Genomic DNA, 22,932 nt, shown 5'->3' with positions numbered 1-22,932 from the left:
ACTACCAACTATATATAGTTAATTAATGCAACCTTAATAATTTAATAGGTATTTAGTCGTAGTTATTATGTAATTTATTAAACTACCAACTATATATAGTTAATACAACCTTAATAAGATACGAGAAAAATGCAAAAGGAGTGTTTTGAGAGTTTATTGTGGTACACAAATTAAAATAATAAACAGGTTTCTACACCCAACTTCTATCTATTTTTTTACAAAAACGTCAAATGACACATCAATATTAATCAAATTATGACATGTATCACCCATAATGAGAAACATATAAATATTTGAATATAAACAACATATATTTTTTTTTAAAAAAAAAACAAGTGGTGGTCGAGCCACCCCCTTTGGCCGGGGTGGTTGAACTAGCCCCACCCCCTCAATTTTTTTTTTTTTTTTTTTTGGGCCATTTAGCCACCCCCATTTGGACAAAGGAGGTAGGTTGGTAGCTCAATAGCCCCTATATATATATATATATATATATATATATATATATATATATATATATATATATTTTAATTTAAAATTTACATATTTATATATATTTTTATTATGGGTGACACTTGGCATGAATCGATTGGTACTGATATGATATTAGACAAAAGTTGGGTGCATTGACCTATTTATTATTTCTACGTACCACCATAAACTCTTGTAACATTTTTAAAACTCAATGAGGTTTTGCAAATCAGTGTATCATATAGATTGATTTTGCATTTCCCCTTAAGATTAAAGAGATAATTTATTCATTTGCAAGAGCCAAGTACGGTTATAGATCATGAAGAGATATCCATAAAGTAGTAATTGCATTAGTTAATGAGATATGCATAGAAAAGAAATAAAGCTAATGAGATATTAATAAATATAATATATGGGCTAAACAATTAGTATTAACTGATTTTTTGAGATTAAAAAAAAAAAAAAAAAATGTACAAGTGGTGGCAAGGTGGGAAGCCCAAGCCTCAGGAATACATGTTCTTGTCTCCAAGAGGTAACTCAATCGGCTGGGACTACGCCTAATAAAGCGGATGTCACTAGTTCGAATCCCCCTCCCCCTTCTTGTGTGGACATGTCAAAAAAAAAAAAAAATGAATACATGTTTTTGAACCGAGACTTTCTATTCCGCCATCTCTCATTCATCTATCTAGTTTTTAAATGTACCATTAGATTGTAAGATCCACATGCAGATGCAGATCGAATGGTGAATTTGAAGAAAATATGGAGAGAGATGGAGAAGTATTATTTAGGACCCACAATTAAGTACTGTTTTGAATTCTTTTTGGTTATTTTATAAAAAATATAAATTCTTATTTGATGTTATAACATGTAACGAAATCTCAAACCTCCCAATAGAAGGTTTAAGTTTTCGAGACTCATTATTTCATCTTTCATCGATCTATTTTTAAATTTATCGTTGAATTTATAAAATTAACATCCTACAGATTCAATGATAGATTTGAAAAAAAAATATACTGGACGAAGATATACAAGAGAAAGAAATAGCATTTCTCCAAGTTTTCATCATATATAATTGGAAAAATATCAAGATAGTTTCCCTATAGTTGTGGTATTTATTAATTATCTCTTTGGGTTTTAAATTTTGATGCTACACTAACAAGAGGCTTCTTTTTTTTATTCTTTCTCTGAGGTTGTCCATGCATGCCGTCGATATGCCCTAATCTTCTGAATTCTTATTTAACATGGTTTTACACGTAATGCTTCTTGAAAAGTTTGTTTTTGTATTTGATTAGACAATGATCCTTCACACGTACATTTTACATTTTTGATATTCACTTGTTGATTCTTTTGGCATTTTTCCCCATGAGCTATCAATTGTACTATTTTGCTCCCATGAATTATTATTTTGTGTTTAAAACCAAATTTCGTCAGTCAAAGCCGTTAATTTAGACGGTTAAAGTGACAATGTGTAATAATTCATGGGGGCAAAGTGGCGGGTTGACCGTCCGAGTTAATGGTTTTGATTGACGGAATGGAGTTTTAGGCACAAAATAGTAGTTCATGGAGGCAAAGTAGTACAGTTGACAGTTCTTGGAGGAAAAGTTCAAAGGCGTTATAGTTCATGGGGACAAAATGTAGTTTCCCATATATATATACTTGGATGAGCATTTGCATTGGCTTATGTAAAATAGATTGCAATCTAAAATTTTGATAGAAACCCTAAAAAAAACATCCCATAATTAATCCTATTAGCTAATATACAATGCATTTGAACTAAAGTGTCATTGTAATTATCATTTGCAGAAATTAAAATAATCACAATTAAGCAAAAACAAAGTATGATTTTTTGTTTTTTTTTTTTTTTTTTTTTTCTAAAAGTAATAATGTGTCTCATTATTACTACTTTTACACCTGAATCACAAAAAATATTTAGGTGCTCAAGAAAAAATTTCAGAATGTGATCAATCCATTCAGTGTAATTGCTTTGGACAAAGGGTGCTCGATCCAAGTTCCTTGGAGAACTTCACTCTCATACTGCCCCCCCATGAGGCGTGTCGGGGAAGTCGTAGGTTTCTCCATAATTAGCTTGTTCCTCCACGAGCGGGTGGAGATTTGCGGTGGGGTTATATTGTTGAACCACTAGAATCGACGCGGTTGTGGAAAAGTCCGATGATGCTAAGAAGCTTCCGACCGGCCCCAACTCCGGACAATCGCTTCTGTCTACCAAGTGAGCCACTGCCGGCGTTCTTCCCACCAAAAACAGATTTAACTTGTTCAACGCTCTTAATGCTTCCACCACCTCCGCCTTACTTTCAACCACCCTTTCCTCGTACACTACCGACTTCTCCTTGCCACTGCAATGGCTCATCAACTCCGAAACGAAGAGCGCGTCCTCCTCACTGGCACTGTCGGCTTCGTCGGTGATTTTCCTATCCTTCATGTTAGGAGCTATGCCAACCAAAGAGGTACCTGTTAAATTACCAGTTATTCCAAAAACTTAAGTTAATAGAAAAAAATAAATTTAGATTACGTTTGAAGGGTATAAAAGTGCTTTTAACACTTAAAAAGTCTGTTTGAAGAAAAAAGTACTCGTTTGGTAAAAAAATTAAAAGCTTTTAAGGGTCCAAAATGACAAAAATATACTTTTGGCAAAAGCTTAAAAATGAAGCTTTTGCCAAAAAACTTTTTTTGACTTAAAAGTTCTATTTTCCAAACGTAATCCCAAATAGACTCTTAATCACTTAATCATTAGTTTAACACTTATCCTCACGTGTGGGCTCAAACAAATATCTTTTAATAGGTGAGGCCTAAACACGTGGAATATTTAATTTAAATGAGGGGTGAACCTTTGGCTCTGATATCATGTTAAATTATCATTTGTCACAAAAGCTTAAGCTTATAGGAAGAGGTAAATTTAATCACTTAATCATTAGTTTAACACGTACCAAATCGCAGTGATTTTCCTGGTGGGGTTCCAAATTTCACGACGGTGAGCATTATTCCGGGGTGCTCAGCCATCCTCATCCCATAGGCAAGCGCTTCCTGGTCGTCTCGTCCGCCAAAAAAGGGCACCACCACCTGGTAAGAAACCTCACTCGCCGAGACTTGCGTCGTCCCTCCTAGACCGCGATCGACGAGGATTCCAACGGAGCACGGGGCGTGGCGGAGGACGCGGTCATTCACCGCGTGGAAAGAGTGCCCCAATGACTCCAAACCTCCGTCCAATCGCTGGTGCTTGTGAAACGGAAGTAGAATCATTGCCACGCGCTTTTGGTGCGCGCTTGTGCAAATATCCTCGTGAATATTGTCCAGAGAGGAGATGGCGGTCATGGGGCGGACGCTCACGCTACTGAGCTGGCCGTACGCCTCGAAGGCGATGACCATTTGATCTTTGTCGTCGCGTATTTTGTTCCAGAAGGGGAGACCGTTGCTGCGTGCTTTGTGTACCATGGAGATTGCCGAAGATCGCTCCGAAAGCTCCATCAGGTGCATGGCGTATATACATAGTCGTCCTCGCTTGCGGGTCCCGCGAGAGGATTCGACCAGATTGATTATAGCAGGGATGTTACGCGTGCTGTGGAAGCAGGCGAGTATTCGGAGCTCGGTGTCGAGGTCTTTCCGGTGGACGGTACGATGCTTGTAGGGGGCTCCCTTTCGAGCAGGCTTATACACCGCCGTCACTATTGGGGTGGTGATGAAGGTGGTGAACAACGCCATCACAACCATTATAGCAAATGTCTGCTCGTTCAACACCTGCAATTGATAGTTTAGATATATGGTATATGTTTAATTAGCTCATGACTAAATTTATTGTTTCTCACCTATTTTATTTTATCTTATCGCACTCATTTTATATCAATGGAAATGACATCTGTTTAAATGGCTACTTAAAAATATGGGAAAACTTTACAAATGACCCCTTGAGCTGCCACGTGATTTGAAAAGATTCTCCAAATGTCAAAACCTCTCAATTTCACTTCACGAACTTTCAATTTGATGCAATCTACCCATGCTGTCAGTTTTGGACTTAAAAAGTGATGAAAAGACTTTTATACCCCTAAAACTTTTATAAAATTTCAAATTTATCCTTAATTTCAAATTGAACATTAAAAAAGAAGAAGGATAATTTGGTATTTTTAGTGGTTTCCATTAGGGTTTAACGGCAAAAATTAACGTAGGGGTCAATTGCATCAAATTGAAAGTTTAGGAGGTGAAAATGAGAGTTTTTGAAATTTGTAGAGGTCTTCTCAAAATGCATAGTAGTTCAAGGGTTCTAAGTGAAGTTATCCCTAAAAATACTAAATTTTTCTATCTCCACTAAATTTATAAAACATCAATGGCATGAATTGGGTGTGAAGTATAACATTATTCTTTGTACATGTATGTCGTTTATGATATGTTCTACATGTTTTGAGAGTTTTTTCTTTATGTGACATAAAATTAAAAAATATTTTTGCATTTTTAGTTATTTGTTAACGTTTTTGGCATATAAAACAAAAGACGGAAAACAAAAATTATAATCACATAATATTGTTTGACTAGAAGGGATTTAAAATGATCTTGAGAAGAAAAAGGAAGAGTGAAATTAAGGTACCTTTCGGTCCTTGCCAATGTTGAGGACGATGAGCTCTACCAAACCCTTGGTGTTCATAAGAAATCCGAGTGCCAAGGATTCCCTAAAAGGCACCTTAAACAACATTGATACGGTGAAGGTGCCAAGGACCTTTCCAAAACATGCGGTGAATATAACAAGCACTAGTAATCCCCATGAAAGCCCTCCGCTTATGGTGGCGACGTTGGTCTTGAGCCCGCTCGACACGAAGTAGAGTGGCAGGAGAAGTCCCGACACCACATCCTCAATCTTCTCTATCAGAACCCCTGCAAAAGGGCCGTCTTTCGGCACCACAATGCCCACCACAAACGCCCCGAAAAGTGCGTGTATTCCGATGGTGTCCGTGACAAAACCCGCCGCCAACACCAGCGATAGCGTGATGCATATGTAAAGCTCCTTGACCGGCTCACCTTCGGGAGAGCGCCGAGCCATCACCGCAAGTGCCGGTCTCAGGACTAGTATAGCGAAGGTCACGAAGGCGGTGCCGCAGAGGAGAACCCACACGGAGGTGAGAGGAGATGTCTTGGTCCCTGAGAGCGCAATGGCAAGCGCGAGGAGTATCCAAGCAGCAACGTCGTTTACGGCGGCGGCCGACATGGCAATGCGACCGATGTCGGTGGTTAGGAGTTTGAGCTCGGCTAGGATGCGGGCGAGGACTGGAAATGCAGTGATGGACAAGGCAACCCCCATGAAGACGAGAAAGGGGCCGTGGGGGACTCCTTTGGATACGGTGGAACGAAGAACGTAGGAGGTCCCGATTCCAAGGATGAAAGGGAGGCTGATTCCAGCGACGGCTATTCCTAAGGACTTTTTCCCGGTGCGGCGGATTGCACGGATGTCGAGCTCAAGCCCCACCAGAAACAAGAAGAAGAGGAGGCCGATGTTGGCAAGGGTGTCGAGGACAGTCATGCTCTTAGGCGGGAAAACTGTGTTGAGAAATGTCTTGTTTCTCCCCAACGCAGAGGGTCCAAGCAATATTCCTCCCTGCTTGCATGATTTATATTAATAAATTAACTTAAAGAGAAATGCTAAATATCCCAAAGTTTTGTTCTAATAATTGATTTCCAAATGATGTGTTACCATCTCATGAGTTGGTGGCACATTTTTCAAAATAATAAATCTCATGAAAATGGTAACACATCATTTGAGAAACAACTTTTGAGATGTGTAGCACTTCTCTAGCGTGAATAATGTAGTATATATTTATTAGGAGAAATAATTAAAAACCGACTTACAATGATCTCTGCAATGACTCTAGGTTGTCTGAGAGGTTTAAGAAGTAATGCAAGCAACCTGGTAAGAACGACGACCAAACATATCTGGAGAATAGCCAATGGAAGCGCGAAATCCAGGGGGTTTTCCCCTTGGAACGATCCATTGGACGTAGCCTTCATGGGTCCGGGGCACACCATTGTAGATACGTTGGCCGTCGCCATCCTTGATCTTGAGAAATCAAAGAGAGATCACTAGAGCATGCAGGAGGGAGACTCTTCCTCCAGAAAGAGATAGAGAGGAGAAAATCCCAAGTAAAAGAAATCCAAATTCAAGGGGATAAAAAGGAAAGAATGACAGCCAGAGAAAACTAACGTATTGCTACTAATAATAGTTAGCGACAGTTTCTTGCCGTTGGTTGTTTCCTTCCCTTCCTTTCCTATTTATAGTTGTTGTTAGTTAAAGAACAATCTGTTGAGACGTTGGTGCCGATCATCTCCTGTTTTCGTTGGACCTGGTGACTTCTGTTATCTGAAATTACAATTCAAAACAAATTAAATCATCATTTCCATACAAGTTCAACTCCGTTAATGTTCGTGAGCCCGCTCGTATTAGGATTGACTCGCTTGTTAGGGCTCGCCTCATGTATATATTGTAAAACATAAAATTGACATAACATACTATAACTTACAAGATCCTAACTATCATGAATTTCATAATAAATTAATAAAAGGAAACATACTAAAATCCATTACTTATTTAATTCTTCTTTTAAAAGCATAAACACCAGAAATCAGTTTCCCTCGCTTGACACACTTAAGGTACACAAAGATGATAAAAATTGCGTACATTTATAAGGCAGAGAAATGATCGGTTTCCTTTATACCATCAAAGTAAGAGTTAATTCAATAGGAAACCATTTCTCTTAATTAATTAAGCAACAGTTTAGTAAGGATTATGATTAAATAATCTCATAACTTTAGGAGTCTAATAAATACTCATATATGCCATTTCATGTGGGACATTAAATTCTTACATATATAAGCATAAATTAAGTAACAAATAACAATGGTCAATATATAATAATATAACATTGTGCCAAATGATTATATAATTATTATATCATGTGAATATGATAATACTTAGATTGGATGATCATAGATCTAAGTATTATCCACTAGACACTTAGGAATTGGGATAATTATGATTCATAATGCTCATATTTATCATAGATAATCTATTCATATAATTCATATGATATAATATGATTCATAATCCATATATATAATATATAATTACACATTAAACACAAGTATAAATTATAGTCACATAAAAATAATGTCATATAAGTATATAAATTCATACTAATACAATCCCTCATGCTCTTCCCTTTCTCTCTTTTGTTCTCTTTCTTCTTAAAATTTAATCGAGTATCATATGCTTATAATCTCTAAGAAATTATTCATGGCTTTTTTAAAGTTCATGGGTTTTATTTTTATTTTTATTTTTATTGATGTTTCTGTTCACTAGTTAATTAAGCTTGCTCCATAACTCAATATATATATATATATATATATATATATATATATATATATATATAGCAAAAAGGGTTGGCCGAGGAGACCAATTGTGGCTATCCTACCTGGGTGTGACCATAGTAGCACCTACCCGTTAGGAGCCGCACAGGAAGGGCCTAGACGATGGGAACCACAGGCGCTTCCTCAAGTCCGATTGAGTCATAGCCTGACTCGACTCCACCAGGACATCAATGAGAATTCAAGGTAGCTAATACTAATTAAGCATATGTGGGGATTATTTATTGCGAAAATTTAAACCTACGCCCTAGTACATACTCTCACTACTTGGAAATTTCATTGGATCATTGAACCACCACCTTTAATGGTAACTCAATTTGTACTTGCAGCGCACTAGAACCTCCTTCAGCAAGTATAGATTAGGATCTTACTTGATGATTCCGTTGTCTTAATTAAATTTTCATATAACCATTTTGTTTCCCCTCTCTTAAATATCCAAAACTTTCTTACCTTTTTTTGTCTGCAGTGGAAAACATTCTACCAGTAAATGGACGGCTTTGGCCTTTAGGAATGGTAATAAACATTACTTACCTAATTAATATATTTATTATTTTGAAAATATTAATATTATATCTTTTTTTTTCAAATAAATAAGATATACAAAAGCAATCATTCATGTCACTTCTTATCATTTTTTTTTTTTTTTTGTACATTCTGCAATGGGTGACTGACAAATTCAACCAAAATACTAATAAACTACCATGAGGCCTTGCTCTCGGCCTTGGCCACAGCAAATGCAATAAAAAACATGTTATCATTGTCATCTTTTTCTATAGCACAGAATAATTGTCTTTCATATTTTCCCTTAAGATGGAAATCATCACAACTAATAATTGGCCTACAACCATACTCAAACTCAAGGACAAAACTAGAACATTTAGTTTGGAGGGAGCAAAACAAAAAACAAAAAAAATGTAAAATAAAAAAAATTGGGGGAGACAAAAGTTAAGTTTTAAAAATATATTTTATTAATTTATTTATATTTTTGGAACCACCTTATGGCTTAAGGGGCTAAGGGGTAGCTCCGCCCTTAAACTCCTTACAAGTATCAAGACAAATATTCATTCGTTGAAAGCAGGCTTCATCCCTCTGAGCACTGCCACTCAGATTGTACTTCCTTAACACCTCAGCATATCTCATTGTTTGACGATACTGCTCAGCATGGATACCCAAAATGGCATTTATTGCCTCTTTCTTAGCTCTTTAGCAACGAGAAAGGGGAACTTTTATGTTGTGACATATCTCTTCACCATATGTTTTATACTTGCGGGTAAGAAACTCCACATTGGTCCTAGTGTTCTCATATTGATTATCACATGGTTTGGAAAATATATTTCAATCTGTATTCCCACCCTTTTAGCATCTACCGAAGTATGAATCTTCCATGGGCAATGTTTTTCCCCACATATTGCACAAACTCAACCCTTATCATAGTGTTTGTAGAGGAAATAAAATCCATTATGCACAGCAAAAGTTTTGAGTGCCCTCTTAAAGGCACAGGAAGTTGTAAATAAAATCTCACACTCCAGCTCAATTGGTACTTTCAAGTCTTGAGGCTCATGAAACTTCCTATACCTCTTCCTTTTGTTGCATCCTCATCATCATCATCATAATATTCCAAATAAAGGAGACTGGAAGGAGGAGAAAGAATTGTCCTTCAAAGAGAGATAGAGAGGAGAAAATCACAGCAAAAGGAATCCAAATTCTGGGGATAAAAAAAAGAAAGGAAAGAATGAGATAAAGTACTGCTACTAATAATAGGGGCTCTAGTTAGCTACCGTTTCTTACCGTTGGTTGTTCCCTTCCTCTCCTATTTATAGTCGTTAGTTAAAGAACTTCTGTTGAGACTTTGGTGCCAATCATCCCCTGTTTCCAATGGTCCTGTTGACTTCTATTCCCTGAAATTGCTGCAAAACAAAATGATTTCCATACAAGTTGGGCTTCACAATTTGCATGCGAGCGTTTGAAACTTGCCATTTTGGAGATGGCTTCACTAAGCTGGGTTTTCCCAGTTCTTTCAAAAAAAAAGAGGAAAAAATACTTAAACCATTAAATCACCACGTATCTCAAAATTTTAAACGGGTAGAAAATGATGGACTTGACAATTTAAATTAATATTTGAACATAAATAAAAGCATTTCCAAAGAGAAAAGAGTCCCATTCACAAGTTGCCTCAGTCTTCCATCACAAGATTCTAAATTAGACAGAAAACTTGTTCGAAAGAAAAAATTAACTATCAAAATCTCAGAATTGAAGACCATGTTCCCGAGCTGCATTAGCAAGGGCTTCAACGCGTCCATGGTATGGGTATCCACCTCTGTCAAAGGCCACTTTTGTGATTCCTTTCTCCAAACAGGACCTTGCAATGACTTCACCCACCTTCTTTGCCACATCCTGATGGGAGAAATTTGCAAATATGAGGACCTTCTCTTCAAAAACAAGTTGTTTATTTTAAAGGGAGAGAAAAATAACCAAATCTTTAACTAAAATGGGGGATAAAGAAACCAAATTAGTGACCAATGCACTTAGATCTAGCTGGACATGAGAGATGACACTTCCTAAACAGTTACTTTTGGCAAACTATAATATAATTAACATTCATCATATGCATTCTAGAAACACAATTAACCTACATGAGAACAAAAGACAAGTGATTAAAGGAGCTTTGTTACAAATTCCAACTAAAAGTTCATGAAAAACGTGTTGGTTTAGTAAAAGCAATAACACAATTCAAAAGCATGCAGACTATCATTTAAAAGGGTCATAAAGAAAATGAAAAATTACCTACCATTTGGTAGCAGAGCCAATAAACTTTCTGAACCATAGAGGAGTCAATCATGTTAGGATATATGACAATCGTTACACCTAAAGAGTACCCAAAATTCTTCAGATGATGATGCATACAATGAAGCAGAAGATTGTTATTACTAAGCTGGTGTCTTTCAAAGAGTAGATTCTGTTCTATTTTACTTTGTTAGTTCCCGTAAACTCTTGCGCCAAACCCCCGCCCAGTGCATAGGCATATTTGATTTGATAGATGAACACTTTAGACCAATGATCCACAGTTGGGTACCAACTACATTGTTTCAAATAATTGACAAATAGATATGTGTGAACTTACAATAGTGGGACCAGAGCTATAGTCGAACTCCTCAGAGATGGGTTTCTGCATGGTTGAAGCCGAAGCAAGCGTGTGCATCTTGGTGTCATCAATTACCTGGACATAGAGATGCTTGTTGGAGCGGAAGACACACAACCTTGGCCTTTCTGGGGTCCCTTCAACCTAACAAACCAAAAACATTGATGGCAAAATAGATTGGTAAGGCATCAGCAATGATCAAGATTAGCAAATTTTGCCATCAATGTAGAAAAATATTTCACCAAAGTACAGAAACAGAGAAGAAACAGTTCATGCTCCCATCCTCCCAAGAAAAAATAAAATAAAGTAGGAAAAAAAAATGCCATAACAGATAAATGTCTAATTACTGACCCAGTTCTTTACTATTCTAAAATGTTTCTATCATTTCAAAAGAACACTCGCAAATATGCATTTTCTAAACGAACGGTTTATCAAAGTGGTAGGCAGGCAACCTGCTTCATTGTTTCGGTTAGGCACAATCATATAATCCTTAGTTTCTGGTTCCTAAATACTGGAAAGAATGCATATGGTCTGCTCATTCCCATTTTTCATAATATAAATCAAAGAAATATCCAGCTCATTCCCTCTTGAAATAGATGTCTAGCAGAGTCACAAAGATAAAATGCTCCATTATCTTTGCCAGCACCCATGTACAAAGAGGCATGATACCCAAAGATTAAGTGCTGTCATTTATACAGAATCTTGCTCTCCTCTCTTCTGGGACCGTGATACCAACTCCAGTCACAGGTACACCTCATATAGGCACCGCATGCCGAGTAAATTCAGTGACATTGATGAACAACCTGAAATCTTGTTGAACAGGAATCAGCAGTTCCTATCTCGTGAAGAAGGGGGAGGAAAATCGAAGAGTTCAATTCAGCCAAATGCAAGTTTACAAAGCTGAGCAACTTCAACACATCAAGTCCATCAACATCTAGAAATTTGATAATGAAAAGACTCATCTATAGGGACCCGACCCAGATTCGACAATGTCAAGAACAGTAGCTAACGAGCAAAAATTGCATGAAATGTCATAGAGGTTAGAGCACCCACTAAGCTGAAATAACAGCATTGTCAATTATGCAAGCCTTTGTAGGTTTATACCAACCAATGATCGCTGGTATTGTCAAAAAACACATATCTTGCTCGGCCAATCAACTCAGTTGAAGAATTTATCTACGCCCTTTTAAACAAGGGTCAAGCTGAGCTTATCGTTTCACTCAGTCATTTCATAGGCAATTTTGGGAACAGAACGCGTGCCAATCCAGAATTCTGGCGTTAGCGGTCAACAGCCAACTATGACAACGAAACAGATGGATAGATAGATAGATAGAGAGATGGATAAGATAAGACCACCTTCTTTCTAATGCGAGTATGGCGCGCGGTCCTGTCTTCTCTTCTGGTTCTGGATTTGGCTTCAACAACAAGAGATAGAGATGGAGATGGGTGTGGGCTTGGAGCTGCAGCAGCGGCCACCAACTTCGGCCCCATCCATAGCTGCTGGGAAGAGGCCAATGCACTCTGAAGGAACCAAGTGGAAGTAGACATTCTCTCCTTCCTCCCTTTCTCTCTTTCTCTCTCCGCAGTATTCAGTCTTACCCACCGCCTCCTTTACACCTTATCCGTTCCTTTACAGACTAATAAACAGCCTCTTTTCTTTTTGCTTTTTTTTTTTTTGGGTTAAAAAATAGCTCTTCATGTCCCTATTTTTTTTTTTTTGGATAAGATTAGAACATCAAATTAAAGTAAAATTACAGATAATAAAAACAAAGAGAAACAAAAATAATACAAATTAATGCACAAATCTATTGGATGGAACCTCAAGATGGAAGAAATAAGAGAAAAAGTTGGCAGCGATGCTGGTGGTAGCGGCCCATGAGAAAATTTGTGAGTACATAAATCACCTAAAAGCTGTTAGCGATGCAACTACTAGTAGCGCATGATGAATTTTGTGAGAACATAACTACATAAGGCAGCCAAAAAATTCTTAGCTTGAGACTAGCTACATAAAAAATTGTGAAAACTAAAAGATAGATGATGAGTCTCTACCATGGATTGGGAAAGGCAAGTGTACAAGGTCTAGATCTAGACTTGAAATTTTTTTGGTAGCAAGAATTCTTTAGGAGCCAGAGGAGCATGGGTAAAGAACTATTATATCTATCGAAATGAGCTAAAATCGGCTTTGCGGTGTGCAACCCATGACGTGCGACATATACAATGTTGCAAAAGGTAACATCGATGGAGAGAAAAGCGGCCAGAGATGGTAGACGAGGGATCGGATTTACTGAAATTTTTAGGGAATTTTAGTTTATAAAATTTTAAATTCAGGCTGTTCATTTTCTATCCAATAGTTATTGTTCTGCCACGTGTCCCACTCTTAATAAAATAATAAATATTTATTATTTTATTATTTTATTAGTAATGAGACACGTGGCAGAACAATAACTTTTGGATGAAAAATGAATGGTCTAAATTTAAAATTTCATAAACTAGAATTCTCTTAAGAATTTCATTAAATCCAGATTCGTAGATGAGGGGTGCGTGCCTTGTGTGAGTAGAGACTCGAGAGGTTGCACCCCACTTAGCCTTGAGTATTTTGGGACAATTTGAGGCTAAAACATATATGACATAATTTTTGTTTAAACGGACAGAAAAATTTAACAGATGGCGCAAAGTGTCATAGCTTGATAATTTGCGGGGTTTAATTTTCACTTTTTAAAACTTTGGAGATAAAAATGTCAAAATAGTGATACTTCGGGGATATAATGTATTTTCCCTAAAAGTAATGACCAAAACTTTAAAAACTCAATCTTAAATTATCTAAAGAGTGTAGAGTATCATGATGATTGAATATGTGCCAACAATTAGAGGGTATTAATATTATTTTAGTGGTTGGAATAACTATAATTACATGTTGACACATGTTAACAAGTTGTAAAAGAGCTGTAGGTATATCTAGGGCTGTTAAGTGAGCGAAGCATCTCGCGAGCAAGCTCGGGCTCGGCTCGTGCTCGACTCGAATATTAAATGAAGCACTTCATGAACACAAATCCTGGCTCGAATATTAAACGAAGCAAGCTCGGTTCGACTCGGCTAAGCTCGTATAAGCTCGAGTGTGTGTATATATATATATATATATAAACTAAGTAATAGATAATTAATTATAAATCTCATAATTATTAAAACCTTAAAATTGCATTTATATTTAAGCGTTAGAGAATGAAAAATTATAGACACTTCGTGATGAAAGAGAGAGAGAGCAATCATTAAAAAAACCTCGATTCAATTAGAGCAGATTCAAACTAAAGGAAAAAGAATCAAGCAGAAACTATTGAGGGAGATTGCGAAAGGCATAAACTATTGATGAATCAAACAGACCCAAACACTATCACTACATGTCTGGTGAGTGAGAGTGAGAGAGTGGGAAATGAGAGTTTAGGTGGAAGATCCGTTGTGACTGGTGAGGGGGATTGAGAGAGAGACGTTAAAAACATTTTTTTTTGTAGGGGGTGTTGTCCCAATGCAATCTGAATGCAACCTGTTAACTTGTCCCACATTGTTAAGAAAACATCAATCTCCAAGTTTACTTATCTATAAAATGATGCATATCCTCTCTTTGAAACCAAATGCCTTGCTGTATTGACTCAGGCTCCATACTCGACTAGCCAGGCTAAGTAAATACTCATATGCAAACTAACTTCTTAAGCCATTTAAGAGTGCTTGAAGTTAAAAAAAAAATTTAAAACAAAAACATTAAATATAAGAGCCAGCTCGCGAGCTGGTTCGGCTCGACTTATTATTAGCTCGAGCTCGATTTTTTTGGCTCGCCCTTGAGCTCGACTCGAGCTCGAGCTCGAGTAAAATTTAAATGAGCCAAGCTTGAACAAGGGAAGCTCGCTCAAGCTCGGCTCGTTTACACCCCTAGACCGTATATCACTTAAGTTCGCATATTCTCTTTAACTACCATCAAATTGACAATATCTCATTCAAACTTTTAATTGAAACAATATTCCTTCTAAACTACTAAAAATTGCCAATTTCCCCAAAGTTTAGCAAAAAAACTTAAATAATCTTATTTATTATTATTTTTTTTTTTCAATAAGATAAAAATATTCCTATAAATTAAGAAAAAAAAAAAAAAAAACCCTAAAAACTCAAAATTCAAAATTCAAAAAAATAAGAATAAAAAAACCAACCCCCAAGGCCATGAGATGGTTTGGCCACCCCAACCTCCGGATCAAAACAGGCAGCCAAACCATTATCATAACCATGGGGAGATATTGTTAATTGAGTGACATTTTGAGAAGAATAAGTATAATTTTTCCCTTACTCTTTTCCTTATGAAAAATACTAATAAATGCTGAAATAACAAAATTTTCACCATTTAATTAAACAATGGATGAGACTTGAAGAAATTTACTCAACATTAACAATTCTGATCAGTACAATTCTGATCTTGATCCAAAATCTAAACACCAAAAGCAATTTCCACCTCCTCTTGCACTGGCCAAGTTAATCATGGATTAGTATCAAACAAACACGACTAGAAACCAGCAGAAATAAATTGGCTTATTCACAACAAAATATATATAATCCGCTACAAATCAAGAAATATGATGGGGTGATGAAGGTTGCTAAGTTCATGTAATTACGTATATAAATCATGTATTCCCAAAGATATCAGCTTTCTTGAATTGAATCTTCTGAGTTCCTGAGTTTGATAAGCAGGAGGGGCTTGATTATATGCTAAAACAATCAATGGACTGATCATATCATCTCCCAAATCTTTCGATTCTCCGACGACGTAATTCATCCAAAGGAAGGTCATGAGAACGGTGCAACTGACGGGGAGAAAATCCATTGTCATTTCGATTGGAACCACACATCTCACAAATGCTTGACAAACCAGAATTGTCATACGTACATGCTTGGCATCTCCACCTATCAGACACAGACCTTGCTCTGCGACTCGTTCCCCTGCCAGAAATCCGCCTTGTAGGGGACCGAAACAGGTTCCGGACAATCCTCATGGGCCAGCGCAATGCACTAGAAATACCTCTGAAGAGTAGAGTCAGTGGGTCTACACCTGAATATGTACCTTTCAGCCGCAGATAGAGAATCCCGGCGAGTATTCCACCCAGGTGGCCGAGGAAGGAGACACCAGGAACAAACAGTTGGATGAGAATCAACTCCGCCCATGCAGCATAACGTGTTGGCACAATTAGTATTCCATGGACATCAGTGTAGTTTTCTGACTGAGAATTAAGAACAACTTTCATGGCAAAGAGGACACCAGAAAATCCAACAGCATACTCTGAGTAGTAAGGTCTCTCATAGTCGAAGAACAAGAGAAGGGATTTTGCTAATACTAGTGTGATTCCCTGGGACATACCAAGAAGAGCAGCAACCATAGAGGCAAATTCTGCACTCCCCATTGAAGTTTCCAACTGGATCCCCTTCCATAAGAGTGACATCATGTTATAGACCAAGTGAGATTCACCCATATGGTAGAATGCCGACAAGAAGAAACGCTTCAGGTCCCTGTGCTGTGACAGCCAAGTTTATTTTACAGATGAGAAAAACATAGTCATTCAATGATCAAACTAAAGTTTTCCAATAAACCACCAGTAATCTGATGGGAAGTCATTCCCAATACAACTTGAAAAAGATAAGAAAGGATTATTACTCTATCTTCCCTAACCAAATTCTTCCTGCTCATATAGAAACTCCAGACAAAAGGGTGTGGTTAATGTTTCCATTTCTTCAAGAAACAGAGGATGTCTTCAGGTAAAATGAGATTTGTATCCGCAATCAAAGGAAAAAAACCACAAAGTTAACTTCTTTTTCTTGGATGTACCAGAGGGTAAAGCATCCATTGTTATTGGCACTGTATAGTCCAGTGATAACTTCGTCTATTTAGAATTAAACCCTAGAAAGTTAGTCCCACATTGGATGGATTGCCACATTCAATAGGTGGATTATAAAGATGGTGATGATTCTACGGAGCTTCAATCATAACTTGATTTATCCGTTTATGGTAATATCTACTGAGATAGACAAAAACTTAATACAGAAAGAGAGAGAGGGCGGAATACCTTGAGGATGAGATGGGCATTGAACCAAACCTCGTCGATAGGAGGGATGATGTTGCGGAGAAAGGCAGGCCTCAAATAAATGAGAGTATTGGCGGCGAGAAGGCCGGCGGTGACAGGAGGCTTCCACGGGAGCCTGTAATACTCGCTCGCCGCGTGAAGCGCCAGCAGCGGCAGCATTCTCCCTCTTCCTCTGTCCATCTTTTCTCACTCTTTCTCGATTCCCAAACACAACCCACCACAACGCCCTCTAAATATATTCTCTCTGGATCTCTCCAAGACTCCAAAGTCGATGTGTGACAACCTTGGTCGCTAAGAAAAGCATATGCTAGACTCCACACTCACAGATTTCCATTTTCCAGACGCTTCTTTTAGATCATATATATGTAAATATGTGAAAGGTGCGGGAGGTTTGAGTACTTCTTGGAAATACAGAGACCTCCATATATTTTTATAAAAATAAAGGGAGTTAACTGACAAACTATCCACTCCTTTATGATTATCCAGCACTACCAATTTTTATAAAAATTTGCTCTTGGTTTTTTTTTTTTTTTTTTTTTAATTGCTAATTCAAGAACTGATTTTTATTGACATATTTCAAGTGGTATGGCATCCATATTTGTCTATTAAATAATATTATTCAATTTTTTTATAAATTGACTTGATAGTTTACAATTAGTAAAATAATTAAGTAAACATTTGACTTATCAATTTAGTTAGATAGTGACTACCTTGTCAATCATACACTCTTTAATTATTTCATCAATGATAAAACGCCGTGTCAATTTGAAAGGAGATACAGTCAAAGCTCTAATACCATAACCATTTCTCTTTTTGTAACCATTTCTCTTTTTGTTGTTGTGTTTTTTTTTTTTTTTTTAACAAAAGTTAATGTTACATCAATAATAATATATCTACACTAGTATATCAATAACATGTGGCTATATTTTTATTTTATAACTATCATTATAGTGTTGACCTGACAGTCTAAAATAACCATTAGATCTTTTCTCTCTCTTTTTTTTTTTAAAAAAAAAATTTAATTTAATTTTTATTTTTAATAATGCATATGGCCAAGTGGCCGTTGTTAATTTTTGTCATGTGGACTTCTGAATAGAAGAACCATCTTCACTTTTAGCCATAAACGAAGTATTATATACGATACAAATTGAAATCGAGGTCGACAAAAATAAAGTCGTTAAGTTACATTAGGGTCAAAGGCATTTAACCCAATAAAAATGGATTTGGCTTAAGTGCGGTAAAGAAAACTATAAGAAGTTTCGTGTAGTTTTTTCAAGTGTCTAGATTTAATTTCATTCTCTTTCTCTCTAAAGAAAAAAATAAATTAAATCTGAACCTTTAAAATATCTTCTATAGTAATTTTTTTTGTTTATGTCACCAAAATCAAATATAAAAAATATCAACCCTAAACCAAAAAAAAAAAAAAAATCAAATGGGTTATTTAGATTGTAAGTTAAAAACATTGTGTAATAATTAGAGGGAAAAAGCAATTTATAGCATTACAGGTACGATGAGTCCCTATAAAGATTCAAGAGGTTGCACCCCACTTACCCTTGAGCATTTTGGGACGATTTTAGGCTAAAACATATGTGACATAATTTACGTTTAAACGTACGAAAAAACTTAATAGATGAAGCAAAGTGTCGCAACTTGATAATTTGTAGGGTTTAATTTTCACTTTTTTAAAACTTTGAAGATAAGAATGTCAAAGTAGTTATACTTAGCGGACAAAATGTATTTTCCTTAAAAGTAATGAGATTGAAGTCTGAAACTTTAAAAATTATATTTAAATTATCTAAAGAGTGTAAAGTATCATGATAATTGAATATGTGTCAACAGTTAGAGGTAGGGGTGCTCAAACGGTTATAACCGATGGTTATTGGCTATAACCGCAACCGCCTTGGGTGGTTATTGATTTTTAATAACCGCAACCGCAACCCCGTAGGCAGTTAGCGGTTATTTTATAACCGGCCTTTTTTTTGTATGGCCTTTTAAAGTGATTTGGGCCTTTAATTTGCATATTTTTGGGTTTATTTTATGAGATTGGCTTATTTTAAGGGTTTAAGGCCAAAATGTTCCAGGAAAAATAGAAAATAAAAGAAAAAGAAAAAGAAAAAGAAAAAAAAAAAAAAAAAAAAAAAGGCCAGCCAATGTTTTTGAATAAGGTTTAGCCCAAAACATCACATACTACATTATATATTTCATATACATAGTCATAAATAGCCCAAATCCATTACACTACAAAAAAAACCGGTTTTAGTGATGGTTTGTATTGTGTCGGTTTAAGAAACCGACATTATAATGTGTCAATTTCTGTGACATCAAATTAAAAATGGTGTCGGTTGAATAGTAATCGACACTAATAATAGTGTCGGTTTACTGTTCAATCGACACTAATAAAGATGTCAGTTTACTGTTCAACAGACACCATTTTTAATTTAGTGTCGGTTGAGCAAAAACCGACACTAAAATTGGTGTCGGTTGACTGTTCAACCAACACCAATTTCAAATTTTGAATTTTGAACATAGATTCAACCCTTCTTTCTAATTTGAATTTTTTTTTGAGTTTAAAAGTTTAACACACTATCATCCCATTTCACGTTTCTTCCTTCTTTTTTTCTTTTGTCTTCTTTTATTTTTCTAATTGCATCTACTGATCACATTTTTTTTTCCTGAATTTTTCTATAGCCGTTCATTTGGTGGTTCCTCAACATTTTTCCCAAGCCAAAGCAATTAAGAGAACACTGGAGGTTTGTGAATCTAAGCCCATTATAGAAGTGAAGTTCTGTGCTACCTCCTTGGAATCCATGATTGATTTTGCGCGTGAGAGAGAGATCGAGAAAAGAGAGGGAGAAGAAGGAGAAAAGAAGAAGAAGCCCAACGTACAGAGAGATCGATGTTGGTGTCAACAGACAGAGGTCGAGAAAAAAGAGGGAGAAGAAGAAGAAAGAAGAAGAAGAATGAGGAGAAGAAGAAGGAGATCTGGATCAGATCGACATTAAAATGAAAATAAAAATAAAAATAAAAATGAAATGTAAAAAATGAAAAAAGAAATCAATAAATAAGTGGAAAAAATTATATATATAGGAACTTAATAAATTAGTGATGGTTTTTTTAAAAACCATCACTAATTAAAAGGTGTCAGTTTGGACAAACCATCACTAATTAGTGTTGGTTTTGCCTAAACCGACACCTTTTCCTATTTTTCTACCATCGTTTAGCTACCCTTTGGAACCGTCACTACTTTTGTACTGACGGTTTTTAGCCCTAAACCATCACCAAAAAACCATCACTAAACCTCTATTTTTTTGTAGTGTTATATATATATATATAAAGGTAGGCGATTAACGGTTATTAACCGCCTTGCCTTACCCCTAAAACCGCTAACTACAACCACCCTAGGCGATTAACAGTTTTTAATAACTGCATTCCAAAGTGGTTAACAGTTATAAGGGGTTACGTTTGAGCACCCTAGTTAGAGGGAATTAATATTATTTTAGAGGTTGACATAACTCTAATTACATGTTGACACATGTTAACAAGTTGTAAAAAAGCCGTAGGTATATTACCTAAGTTTCAACTACCACCGAATAGACAATGTTTCTCCCAAACTTTCAATTTGAATAATATTCCACTTAAACTACAAAAAATTGTCAATATTTCCCAAATTTAGCAAAAATACATAAATAATCTTAATTTTTTTCATTAAGATAAAATTACTCTTATAAATTCAAAAAAAAAAAATGAAGAAGAAAAAAAAAACCAACCCCAATGCCATGGGATGGTTCGGCCACCTCCAACCTCATGATCAAAACAGGCAGCCAACCATTTTCCCTTTACTCTTTTCCATATGAAAAATTAAAGAGACCTATAACTAATAATAAGTAATAAATGCTGAAATAACAGAATTTTCACCATTTGGATGAGATTTGAAGATCTTGATCCAAAATCTAAACACCAAAAGCAATTTCCAGCGCCTCTTGCACTGGTCAAGTTAATCATGGATTAGTATCAAACAAACACGACTACTAGAAACCAGCAGAAATAAATTGGCCTTATTCACAACAAAAAAAATAAAATAAAATAAAATCTGCCGCTACAAATCAAGAAATATGATGGGGGATGAAGATCGAAGGTTGTTAAGTTCATGTAATTACGTATATAAATCATCAGAATCCCAAAGATATCAGCTTTCTTGAGTTGAATCTTCGGAGTTTCTGAGTTTGATAAGCAGGAGGAGGGGCTTGATTATATGCTAAAACAATCAATGGACTCATCACATCATCTCCCAAATCTATGGATTCTCCGACTACGTAATTCATCCAAATGAAGCTCATGAGAACGGTGCAACCGACGGGGAGAAAATCCATTGTCATTTCTATTCGAACCTAACATCTCACAAATGCTTGACAAACCAGAATTGTCATACGTACATGCTTGGCTTCTCCACCTGCCAAAAATCCGCCTTGTCGGGGACCGAAACATGTTCCGGCCAATCCTCATGGGCCAGCGCAATGCGGTAGAAATACCTCTGAAGAGTAGACTCAGTGGGGCTGCACCTGAATATGTACCATTCAGCCGCAGATAGAGAATCCCGGCGAGTATTCCACCCAGGTGGCCGAGGAAGGAGACACCAGGAACTAAGAGTTGGATGAGAATCAACTCCGCCCATGCAACATAATGTGTTGGCACAATTAGTATTCCAAGGAAATCAGTGTAGTTTTCTGACTGAGAATTAAGAACAACTTTCATGGCAAAGAGGACACCGGAAAATCCAACAGCATACTCTGAGTAGTAAGGTCTCTCATAGTCGAAGAACAAGAGAAGGGATTTTGCTAGTACTAGTGTGATTCCCTGGGACATACCAAGAAGAGCAGCAACCATAGAGGCAAATTCTACACTCCCCATTGAAGTTTCCAACTGGATCCCCTTCCATAAGAGTGACATCATGTTACAGACCAAGTGAGGTTCACCCACATGGTAGAATGCCGACAAGAAGAAACGCTTCAGGTCCCTGTGCTGTGACAGCCAAAGTTGATTTTACAGATGAGAAAAACATAGCCATTCAATGATCAAAACGAAGTTTTCCAATAAACCCACCAGTAATCTGATGGGAAGTCATTTCCAATACAACTTGAAAACGATAAAAAGGATTATTACTCTTATCTTCCCTCACCAAATCCTTCCTTCTCATATAGAAACTCCAGACAAAAGGGTGTGGTTAATGTTTCCTTTTCTTCAAGAAACAGAGGATGTCTTCAGGTAAAATGAGATTTGTATCCGCAATCAAAGGAAAAAAACCACAAAGTTAACTTCTTTTTCTTGGATGTACCAGAGGGTAAAGCATCCATTGTTATTGGCACTGTATAGTCCAGTGATAACTTCGTCTATTTAGAATTAAACCCTAGAAAGTTAGTCCCACATTGAATGGATTGCCACATTCAATAGGTGGATTATAAAGATGGTGATGATTCTACGGAGCTACAATCATAACTTGATTTATCCGTTTATGGTAATATCTACTGAGATAGACAAAAACTTAATACAGAAAGAGAGAGAGAGGGCGGAATACCTTAAGGATGAGATGGGCATTGAACCAAACCTCGTCGATAGGAGGGATGATGTTGCGGAGAAAGGCAGGCCTCAAATAAATGAGAGTATTTGCGGCGAGAAGGCCGGCAGTGACAGGAGGCTTCCACGGGAGCCTGTAATACTCGCTCGCCGCGTGAAGCGCCAGCAGCGGCAGCATTCTCCCTCTTCCTCTGTCCATCTTTTCTCACTCTTTCTCGATTC

At 36.7% G+C, this 22,932-nt stretch overlaps 4 protein-coding genes across 5 annotated transcripts; all 4 read right to left on the bottom strand.

Moving 5' to 3' along the window:
* Positions 1 to 2,385: 2,385 nt before the first annotated feature.
* Positions 2,386 to 6,560, bottom strand: CHX19 (cation/H+ exchanger 19). Its single transcript, XM_059576624.2, has 4 exons — positions 6,316 to 6,560; positions 5,063 to 6,064; positions 3,414 to 4,221; positions 2,386 to 2,937 (listed from the first exon to the last, which is right to left on the bottom strand). Exons 1-4 carry the CDS (start codon positions 6,514 to 6,516, stop codon positions 2,498 to 2,500), a joined length of 2,451 nt encoding a protein of 816 aa, XP_059432607.2. The 5' UTR covers positions 6,517 to 6,560; the 3' UTR covers positions 2,386 to 2,497.
* A 3,414-nt stretch (positions 6,561 to 9,974) lies between these two features.
* On the bottom strand, positions 9,975 to 12,647 carry LOC132173038 (large ribosomal subunit protein uL18c). Its single transcript, XM_059584879.2, has 3 exons — positions 12,383 to 12,647; positions 11,009 to 11,170; positions 9,975 to 10,281 (listed from the first exon to the last, which is right to left on the bottom strand). The coding sequence occupies exons 1-3, from the start codon at positions 12,572 to 12,574 to the stop codon at positions 10,132 to 10,134; spliced, it is 504 nt and encodes a 167-aa protein (XP_059440862.1). The 5' UTR covers positions 12,575 to 12,647; the 3' UTR covers positions 9,975 to 10,131.
* A 2,804-nt stretch (positions 12,648 to 15,451) lies between these two features.
* On the bottom strand, positions 15,452 to 17,483 carry LOC132188248 (rhomboid-like protein 14, mitochondrial). Of its 2 annotated transcripts, none has more exons than XM_059602668.2 (2): positions 17,122 to 17,483; positions 15,452 to 16,572 (listed from the first exon to the last, which is right to left on the bottom strand). In XM_059602668.2, the coding sequence occupies exons 1-2, from the start codon at positions 17,317 to 17,319 to the stop codon at positions 15,799 to 15,801; spliced, it is 972 nt and encodes a 323-aa protein (XP_059458651.1). In that variant the 5' UTR covers positions 17,320 to 17,483; the 3' UTR covers positions 15,452 to 15,798. The 2 variants fall into 2 exon arrangements, with proteins under 2 accessions (XP_059458651.1, XP_059458659.1); XM_059602676.2 differs by having other exon boundaries at positions 15,452 to 16,567; positions 17,122 to 17,225.
* Positions 17,484 to 21,243: 3,760 nt separating this feature from the next.
* Positions 21,244 to 22,919, bottom strand: LOC132167671 (rhomboid-like protein 14, mitochondrial). The gene is made up of 2 exons (XM_059578683.2): positions 22,712 to 22,919; positions 21,244 to 22,158 (listed from the first exon to the last, which is right to left on the bottom strand). The coding sequence occupies exons 1-2, from the start codon at positions 22,907 to 22,909 to the stop codon at positions 21,421 to 21,423; spliced, it is 936 nt and encodes a 311-aa protein (XP_059434666.1). The 5' UTR covers positions 22,910 to 22,919; the 3' UTR covers positions 21,244 to 21,420.
* Positions 22,920 to 22,932: the final 13 nt, after the last annotated feature.

The sequence above is a fragment of the Corylus avellana genome, chromosome 2 (genome assembly GCF_965113065.1).
Source record: "Corylus avellana chromosome 2, dhCorAvel1.hap1.2, whole genome shotgun sequence".
Lineage (NCBI taxonomy): Eukaryota > Viridiplantae > Streptophyta > Magnoliopsida > Fagales > Betulaceae > Corylus > Corylus avellana.
Note: the sequence above shows the minus strand (reverse complement) of the source record. Positions and strands in the feature narration are given on the sequence as shown.